Source organism: Oncorhynchus tshawytscha, unplaced genomic scaffold (assembly GCF_018296145.1).
Source record: "Oncorhynchus tshawytscha isolate Ot180627B unplaced genomic scaffold, Otsh_v2.0 Un_contig_4519_pilon_pilon, whole genome shotgun sequence".
In the NCBI taxonomy this organism is placed as follows: domain Eukaryota; kingdom Metazoa; phylum Chordata; class Actinopteri; order Salmoniformes; family Salmonidae; genus Oncorhynchus; species Oncorhynchus tshawytscha.
Window position 1 is genome coordinate 17230 of NW_024609331.1, and position 10271 is coordinate 27500.

At 44.9% G+C, this 10271-nt stretch overlaps 1 protein-coding gene across 2 annotated transcripts in view; it reads right to left on the bottom strand.

Moving 5' to 3' along the window:
- Positions 1–2575: 2575 nt before the first annotated feature.
- Positions 2576–10271, bottom strand: part of LOC121844616 (RNA binding protein fox-1 homolog 1-like) — a 25827-nt gene continuing 18131 nt past the window's right edge. The window contains exons 3-4 of one of the 2 annotated variants that reach the window (XM_042314898.1): positions 3000–3140; positions 2576–2852 (exon numbers count right to left, since the gene is read on the bottom strand). In XM_042314898.1, coding sequence (XP_042170832.1) covers positions 2763–2852; positions 3000–3140 — 231 coding nt within the window. In that variant the 3' untranslated portion in view covers positions 2576–2762. Of the gene's footprint in view, positions 2853–2999; positions 3144–10271 lie in introns of both variants that reach the window. The other variant, XM_042314897.1, reaches the window with a different exon arrangement.

Genomic DNA, 10271 nt, shown 5'->3' on the forward strand with positions numbered 1-10271 from the left:
CCTCTAGCTTCCTCTAACACATCTCTAACCTCTAGCTTCCTCTAACACACATCTCTAACCTCTAGCTTGTAGCTTCCTCTAACACATCTCTAACCTCTAGCTTCCTCTAACACATCTCTAACCTCTAGCTTCTAAACACATCTCTAACCTCTACTAACACATCTCTAACCTCTAGCTTCCTCTAACACATCTCTAACCTCTAGCTTCCTCTAACACATCTCTAACCTCTAGCTTCCTCTAAACACATCTCTAACCTCTAGCTTCCTCTAACACATCTCTAACCTCTAGCTTCCTCTAACACATCTCTATCCTCTAGCTTCCTCTAACACATCTCTAACCTCTAGCTTCTCCTAACACATCTCTAACCTCTAGCTTCCTCTAACACATCTCTAACCTCTAGCTTCCTCCTAACACATCTCTATCCTCTAGCTTCCTCTAACACATCTCTAACCTCTAGCTTCCTCTAACACATCTCTATCCTCTAGCTTCCTCTAACACATCTCTAACACTCTAGCTTCCTCTAACACATCTCTAACCTCTAGCTTCCTCTAACACATCTCTAACCTCTAGCTTCCTCTAACACATCTCTATCCTCTAGCTTCCTCTAACACATCTCTATCCTCTAGCTTCCTCTAAAACATTCTGTCCTCTAGCTTCCTCTAAAACACATATCTTTAACCTCTAGCTTCCTCTAACACACATCTCTAACCTCTAGCTTCCTCTAAACATCTCTAATCTCCTAACACATCCTATCCTCTAGCTTCCTCTAAAACATCTCTAACCTCTAGCTTCCTCTAACACATCTCTAACCTCTAGCTTCCTCTAAAACATCTCTAACCTCTAGCTTCCTCTAAAACATCTCTAACCTCTAGCTTCCTCTAAACACTATCCTCATATCTAACACATCTCTAACCTCTAGCTTCCTCTAACACATCTCTAACCTCTAGCTTCCTCTAACACATGTCTTTAACCTCTAGCTTCCTCTAACACATCTCTAACCTCTAGCTTCCTCTAACACATCTCTAACCTCTAGCTTCCTCTAACACATCTCTATCCTCTAGCTTTCTCTAACACATCTCTATCCTCTAGCTTCCTCTAACACATCTCTTTAACCTCTAGCTTCCTCTAACACATCTCTAACCTCTAGCTTCCTCTAACACATCTCTAACCTCTAGCTTCCTCTAACACATCTCTAACCTCTAGCTTCCTCTAACACATCTCTAACCTCTAGCTTCCTCTAACACATCTCTATCCTCTAGCTTCCTCTAACACATCTCTATCCTCTAGCTTCCTCTAACACATCTCTAACCTCTAGCTTCCTCTAACACATCTCTAACCTCTAGCTTCCTCTAACACATCTCTAACCTCTAGCTTCCTCTAAACACATCTCTAACCTCTAGCTTCCTCTAACACATCTCTAATAGCTTCCTCTAACACATCTCTAACCTCTAGCTTCCTCTAACACATCTCTAACCTCTAGCTTCCTCTAACACATCTCTAACCTCTAGCTTCCTCTAACACATCTCTATCCTCTAGCTTCCTCTAACACATCTCTAACCTCTAGCTTCCTCTAACACATCTCTAACCTCTAGCTTCCTCTAAACACATCTCTAACCTCTAGCTTCCTCTAACACATCTCTAACCTCTAGCTTCCTCTAACACCTCTAACCTTAGCCTCTAACACATCTCTATCCTCTAGCTTCCTCTAACACATCTCTAACCTCTAGCTTCCTCTAACACATCTCTATCCTCTAGCTTCCTCTAACACATCTCTAACCTATAGCTTCTCCTAACACATCTCTAAGCTCTAGCTTCCTCTAACACATCTCTAACCTCTAGATCCTCTAACACATCTCTAACCTCTAGCTTCCTCTAACACATCTCTATCCTCTAGCTTCCTCTAACACACATCCTCTAGCTTCCTCTAAAACATCTCTGTCCTCTAGCTTCCTCTAAAACACATATCTTTAACCTCTAGCTTCCTCTAACACACATCTCTAACCTCTAGATCCTAACACATCTCTATCCTCTAGCTTCTCTAAACACATCTCTAACCTCTAGCTTCCTCTAACACATCTCTAACCTCTAGCTTCCTCTAACACATCTCTTTAACCTCTAGCTTCTCTAAACACATCTCTAACCTCTAGCTTCCTCTAACACATCTCTATCCTCTAGCTTCCTCTAACACATCTCTAACCTCTAGCTTCCTCTAACACATCTCTAACCTCTAGCTTCCTCTAACACATGTCTCTAACCTCTAGCTTCCTCTAACACATCTCTAACCTCTAGCTTCCTCTAACACATCTCTAACCTCTAGATCCCTGCAACACATCTCTATCCTCAGCTTCCTCTAACAATCTCTATCCTCTAGCTTCCTCTAACACATCTCTAACCTCTAGCTTCCTCTAACACATCTCTAACCTCTAGCTTCCTCTAACACACATCTCTAACCTCTAGCTTCCTCTAACACATCTTTAACCTCTAGCTTCCTCTAACACATCTCTATCCTCTAGCTTCCTCTAACACATCTCTATCCTCTAGCTTCCTCTAACACACATCTCTAACCTCTAGCTTCCTCTAACACACATCTCTAACCTCTAGCTTCCTCTAACACACATCTCTAACCTCTAGCTTCCTCTTACACATCTCTATCGTCTAGCTTTCTCTAACACACATCTCTAACCTCTAGCTTCCTCTAACACACATCTCTAACCTCTAGCTTCCTCTAACACACATCTCTAACCTCTAGCTTCCTCTAACAACTACCATGCAGAAGAGAAACACAACGCATCACCTACCTTAGAGCCCCGCTCATTAAAAATGATTTCAACATCTAAGATTTGACCAAATTGCTGGAAGGAAAGACAGAAAACAAAGCCAGAGTCAATGACATTCTTTAACGCAGGATTGTTCAGTGGTACAGCACATGGAGTAGCATTTTACATTTGGAAATGATGCACTTATGGGGATAACATGAGTAATTGTAGTGTAATACTCACGCCAAACATTTGCCTGAGGTCTGGGTCCCTGAATCTGAAGGGTATGTTGGAGACATGGAGACGCTTGGGTTGAGTCTTACTGTTACAACTGTCAGACGACTGGCTCTGCTGCTGACTGTCTGTCTGAGACTCCTCCTCTGTCTGCTGTGGGGAGGAGGGAGGGAGGGAGGGAGGGAGGGAGGGAGGGAGGGGGAGGAGGGAGGGAGGGAGCGAGGGAGGGAGGGGGGGAGGGCGGAGGAGGGGAGGAGGGGAGGGAAGAGAAAGGGGAGGGAGGGAGGGAGGAGGAAAGGGGAGGGAGGGGCAGGGAGGGAGGGGGAGGGGGAGGAGGGGAGGGAAGAGAAAGGGGAGGGACGGGGGGGAGGAGGGGAGGGGGAGGGAAGAGAAAGGGGGGGGAGGGAGGGAGGGAGGAAAGGGGAGGGAAGGAGGGGGGGGGGGGGAGAGAAAGGGGAGGGAGGGAGGGGAGGTAGAGGGAGAGGGAGAGGGAGGAGGGGGAGAAAGGGGAGGGAGGGAGGGAGGAGAGGGAGGGGAGAGGGAGGAGGGGAGAGAAAGGGGAGGGAGGTAGGGAGGGAGGGAGGGGAGTTAGAGGGAGAGGGAGAGGAAGGGAGGGAGGGAGGGGAGTTAGAGGGAGAGGGAGAGGGAGGAGGGGAGAGAGAAAGAGGGAGGGAGGGAGGGAGGGAGGGAGGGAGGGAGGGAGGGAGGGAGGGAGGGAGGGAGGGAGGGAGGGAGGGAGGGAGGGAGGGAGGGAGGGGAGGGGAGGGAGAGGGAGAGGGAGAGGGAGGAGGGGAGAGAAAGGGGAGGGAGGGAGGGAGGGGAGGTAGAGGGGGAGGGAGAGGAAGGGAGGGAGAAACAGACACTCTACACTTAGAACAAGAAGGTGCTATCTAGAACCTCAAAGGGTTCTTCAGATGTCCCCATAGAATAACCTTTTGAAGAACCCTTTTTGGTTACTGGTAGAACTATTTTGGTTCCAGGTAGAACACTTTGGTTCCAGATAGAACCCTTACCCAAAAACCCCAAAAGTGTACTACCTGGAATCAAAAAGGGTTCTACCTCTCCAGCTGAAGAACCCTTTTGGAACCCTTTTTGTGTACCGCGTCACGTTATATACACAGAAGATCTCCGCTGAACATAGAATCAAGATGTTTGGTTCTGTGTGAACAAGGAAGTCGAATGCAAATGCAAAGTTGCCAATAGTTACAAACAAGAGAAGGATAATTTTATTTATTTATTTTACCTTTATTTAACCAGGTAGGCTAGTTGAGAACACCTTTATTTAACCAGGTAGGCAAGTTGAGAACACCTTTATTTAACCAGGTAGGCTAGTTGAGAACACCTTTATTTAACCAGGTAGGCAAGTTGAGAACACCTTTATTTAACCAGGTAGGCTAGTTGAGAACACCTTTATTTAACCAGGTAGGCAAGTTGAGAACACCTTTATTTAACCAGGTAGGCCAGTTGAGAACACCTTTATTTAACCAGGTAGGCCAGTTGAGAACACCTTTATTTAACCAGGTAGGCTAGTTGAGAACACCTTTATTTAACCAGGTAGGCCAGTTGAGAACACCTTTATTTAACCAGGTAGGCAAGTTGAGAACACCTTTATTTAACCAGGTAGGCAAGTTGAGAACACCTTTATTTAACCAGGTAGGCCAGTTGAGAACACCTTTATTTAACCAGGTAGGCCAGTTGAGAACACCTTTATTTAACCAGGTAGGCTAGTTGAGAACACCTTTATTTAACCAGGTAGGCCAGTTGAGAACACCTTTATTTAACCAGGTAGGCCAGTTGAGAACACCTTTATTTAACCAGGTAGGCCAGTTGAGAACACCTTTATTTAACCAGGTAGGCCAGTTGAGAACACCTTTATTTAACCAGGTAGGCAAGTTGAGAACACCTTTATTTAACCAGGTAGGCAAGTTGAGAACAAGTTCTCATTTACAATTGCGACCTGGCCAAGATAAAGCAAAAGCAGTTCGACAGATACAACGACACAGAGTTACACATGGAGTAAAACAAACATACAGTCAATAATACAGTATAAACAAGTCTATATACAATGTGAGCAAATGAGGTGAGAAGGGAGGTAAAGGCAAAAAGGCCATGGTGGCAAAGTAAATACAATATAGCAAGTAAAACACTGGAATGGTAGTTTTGCAATGGAAGAATGTGCAAAGTAGAAATAAAAATAATGGGGTGCAAAGGAGCAAAATAAATAAATTAATTAAAATTAAATACAGTTGGGAAAGAGGTAGTTGTTTGGGCTAAATTATAGGTGGGCTATGTACAGGTGCAGTAATCTGTGAGCTGCTCTGACAGTTGGTGCTTAAAGCTAGTGAGGGAGATAAGTGTTTCCAGTTTCAGAGATTTTTGTAGTTCGTTCCAGTCATTGGCAGCAGAGAACTGGAAGGAGAGGCGGCCAAAGGAAGAATTGGTTTTGGGGGTGACTAGAGAGATATACCTGCTGGAGCGTGTGCTACAGGTGGGAGATGCTATGGTGACCAGCGAGCTGAGATAAGGGGGACTTTACCTAGCAGGGTCTTGTAGATGACATGGAGCCAGTGGGTTTGGCGACGAGTATGAAGCGAGGGCCAGCCAACGAGAGCGTACAGGTCGCAATGGTGGGTAGTATATGGGGCTTTGGTGATAAAACGGATTGCACTGTGATAGACTGCATCCAATTTGTTGAGTAGGGTATTGGAGGCTATTTTGTAAATGACATCGCCAAAGTCGAGGACTGGTAGGATGGTCAGTTTTACAAGGGTATGTTTGGCAGCATGAGTGAAGGATGCTTTGTTGCGAAATAGGAAGCCAATTCTAGATTTAACTTTGGATTGGAGATGTTTGATATGGGTCTGGAAGGAGAGTTTACAGTCTAACCAGACACCTAAGTATTTGTAGTTGTCCACGTATTCTAAGTCAGAGCCGTCCAGAGTAGTGATGTTGGACAGGCTGGTAGGTGCAGGTAGCGATCGGTTGAAGAGCATGCATTTAGTTTTACTTGTATTTAAGAGCAATTGGAGGCCACGGAAGGAGAGTTGTATGGCATTGAAGCTTGCCTGGAGGGTTGTTAACACAGTGTCCAAAGAAGGGCCGGAAGTATACAGAATGGTGTCGTCTGCGTAGAGGTGGATCAGGGACTCACCAGCAGCAAGAGCGACCTCATTGATGTATACAGAGAAGAGAGTCGGTCCAAGAATTGAACCCTGTGGCACCCCCATAGAGACTGCCAGAGGTCCGGACAGCAGACCCTCCGATTTGACACACTGAACTCTATCAGAGAAGTAGTTGGTGAACCAGGCGAGGCAATTATTTGAGAAACCAAGGCTGTCGAGTCTGCCGATGAGGATGTGGTGATTGACAGAGTCGAAAGCCTTGGCCAGATCAATGAATACGGCTGCACAGTAATGTTTCTTATCGATGGCGGTTAAGATATCGTTTAGGACCTTGAGCGTGGCTGAGGTGCACCCATGACCAGCTCTGAAACCAGATTGCATAGCAGAGAAGGTATGGTGAGATTCGAAATGGTCGGTAATCTGTTTGTTGACTTGGCTTTCGAAGACCTTAGAAAGGCACGGTAGGATAGATATAGGTCTGTAGCAGTTTGGGTCAAGAGTGTCCCCCTTTGAAGAGGGGGATGACCGCAGCTGCTTTCCAATCTTTGGGAATCTCAGACGACACGAAAGAGAGGTTGAACAGGCTAGTAATAGGGGTGGCAACAATTTCGGCAGATAATTTTAGAAAGAAAGGGTCCAGATTGTCTAGCCCGGCTGATTTGTAGGGGTCCAGATTTTGCAGCTCTTTCAGAACATCAGCTGAATGGATTTGGGAGCAGGAGAAATGGGGAAGGCTTGGGCGAGTTGCTGTTGGGGGTGCAGTGCTGTTGTCCGGGGTAGGAGTAGCCAGGTGGAAAGCATGGCCAGCCGTAGAAAAATGCTTTTTGAAATTCTCAATTATGGTGGATTTATCATTGGTGACAGTGTTTCCTATCTTCAGTGCAGTGGGCAGCTGGGAGGAGGTGTTCTTATTCTCCATGGACTTTACAGTGTCCCAGAACTTTTTGAGTTAGTGTTGCAGGAAGCAAATTTCTGCTTGAAAAAGCTAGCCTTGGCTTTTCTAACTGCCTGTGTATAATGGTTTCTAGCTTCCCTGAACAGCTGCATATCACGGGGGCTGTTCGATGCTAATGCAGAACGCCATAGGATGTTTTTGTGTTGGTTAAGGGCAGTCAGGTCTGGGGAGAACCAAGGGCTATATCTGTTCCTGGTTCTAAATTTCTTGAATGGGGCATGTTTATTTAAATGGTTAGGAAGGCATTTAAAAAAAATATCCAGGCATCCTCTACTGATGGGATGAGATCAATATCCTTCCAGGATACCCCGGCCAGGTCGATTAGAAAGGCCTGCTCGCAGAAGTGTTTCAGGGAGCGTTTTACAGTGATGAGTGGAGGTTGTTTGACCGCTGACCCATTACGGATGCAGGCAATGAGGCAGTGATCGCTGAGATCTTGGTTGAAGACAGCAGAGGTGTATTTAGAGGGGAAGTTGGTTAGGATGATATCTATGAGGGTGCCCGTGTTTAAGGCTTTGGGGAGGTACCTGGTAGGTTCATTGATAATTTGTGTGAGATTGAGGGCATCAAGTTTAGATTGTAGGATGGCTGGGGTGTTAAGCATGTTCCAGTTTAGGTCACCTAGCAGCACGAACTCTGAAGATAAATGGGGGGCAATCAGTTCACATATGGTGTCCAGAGCACAGCTGGGGGCAGAGGGTGGTCTATAGCAGGTGACAACGGTGAGAGACTTGTTTTTAGAGAGGTGGATTTTTAAAAGTAGAAGTTCAAATTGTTTGGGTACAGACCTGGATAGTAGGACAGAACTCTGCAGGCTATCTTTGCAGTAGATTGCAACACCGCCCCCTTTGGCAGTTCTATCTTGTCTGAAAATGTTGTAGTTTGGAATTAAAATTTCTGAATTTTTGGTGGTCTTCCTAAGCCAGGATTCAGACACAGCTAGAACATCCGGGTTGGCTGAGTGTGCTAAAGCAGTGAATAGAACAAACTTAGGGAGGAGGCTTCTAATGTTAACATGCATGAAACCAAGTCTATTACGGTCACAGAAGTCATCAAAAGAGAGCGCCTGGGGAATAGGAGTGGAGCTAGGCACTGCAGGGCCTGGATTCACCTCTACATCACCAGAGGAACATAGGAGGAGTAGAATAAGGGTACGGCTAAAAGCTATGAGAATTGGTCGTCTAGAACGTCTGGAACATAGAGTAAAAGGAGGTTTCTGGGGGCGATAAAATAGCATCAGGGTATAATGTACAGACAAAGGTATGGTAGGATGTGAATACAGTGGAGGTAAACCTAGGTATTGAGTGATGAAGAGAGAGATATTGTCTCTAGAAACATCATTGAAACCAGGAGATGTCATTGCATGTGTGGGTGGTGGAACTAATAGGTTGGATAAGGTATAGTGAGCAGGACTAGAGGCTCTACAGTGAAATAAGCCAATAAACACTAACCAGAACAGCAATGGACAAGACATATTGACATTAAGGAGAGGCATGCTTAGTCGAGTGATCAAAAGGGTCCAGTGAGTGGAGAGGTTGGTTGGCGATTTAGACAGCTAGCCAGGCCATCGGTAACAAGCTAGCATAGGATGGAGGTCTGTTGTTAGCCACCTCTTGCGTTCCGTCAGTAAATTAGTGGGGTTCCGTGTGGTAGAGGGGATTAATCCAAATCACACAACAACAACAAAAATAAAAACAATAGATATAGTTATAGAGGCCCAAGAAGAAAACATAATAATAATAAAAATAAATAAATTGTCTGATTGTCTATTCAGGTAGCAGCCGGTAAGACAGCTAACGGTTAGCAGGCCGCAGATGGGCGTTCAGGTAACGTCACGACGGAGGAGCCGGATCTCCTTCGGGTAGATAACGTCGGCAGTCCAGTTGTGAAGGCCCGGTGGGGCTCCGCGTAGGCAGTAAAACGGGTCCGGATAGGTGACTGCAGCCCAGGAGTGATTGATGGAACTCAGGAGTGATTGACGGAGCTGGCTAGCTCCAGAATAATTGATGTTTGCTCCGGAATCGACGAAGGCCGATAGTCACACGGATAGCAGCTAGCTAGCTGTGAGATCCGGGTATGAATGTCCAGAGAGCAGTCGAAATCCAGGGACATGGAGAGAAAAATTGGTCCGGTATGTTCCGTTCCGAGCCGCGCTGCGCCGTACAGAACTGGCGATAGATTTTCGAGCTAAAGGATAGCTGATGACCACAAACCGTGGTTAGCTGAATACTAACGATTTGCCAGTAAAGGAGCTAACTAGCTTCTGAACTAGCTTCTGGATTAGCTTCTGGCTAGTTTCAGGCTAGCTTCTTGGAGTTTCTGGCTAGCTTCTTGGAGGATTACAGATTTGAGGTAAATAATACTTTTTTATAAATATAAATTGGTGAGGCGGGTTGCAGGAGAGTGTTTTGAAGATGAGTTGATGGAAAATAAAAATAAAATGTATGTGAAAAAAAGTTGTAAATATATATATATACAGGACACGACAAGACGAGGACAAAAGACGTCTGAACTGCTATGCCACCTTGGAGCGAATGAGAGACAGACCCAGTCCTCTACTGCCTAAACAGACGCTTCAATAAGAAAACCCAGATGACTGCATTTAAATATAAATATCCCACAGTAGAGGCTACATAGGACAATATCATTCAATAATATCACTACCTGACTTGGGCAGGAGCACTTAGAAGATGCGTACCGACACCTCAGATTTACTACTGCTTCAGTTCCTGTTCCTCTGATAGAATATTATCTAAAACAGTATTGGAGAGTTCCTGTTCCTCTTATAGAATATTATCTAAAACAGTATTGGAGAGTTCCTGTTCCTCTTATAGAATATTATCTAAAACAGTATTGGAGAGTTCCTGTTCCTCTTATAGAATATTATCTAAAACAGTATTGGAGAGTTCCTGTTCCTCTTATAGAATATTATCTAAAACAGTATTGTAGAGTTCCTGTTCCTCCTATAGAATATTATCTAAAACAGTATTGGAGAGTTCCTGTTCCTCTTATAGAATATTATCTAAAACAGTATTGGAGAGTTCCTGTTCCTCTTATAGAATATTATCTAAAACAGTATTGGAGAGTTCCTGTTCCTCTTATAGAATATTATCTAAAACAGTATTGGAGAGTTCCTGTTCCTCTTATAGAATATTATCTAAAACAGTATTGGAGAGTTCCTGTTCCTCTTATAGAATATTATCT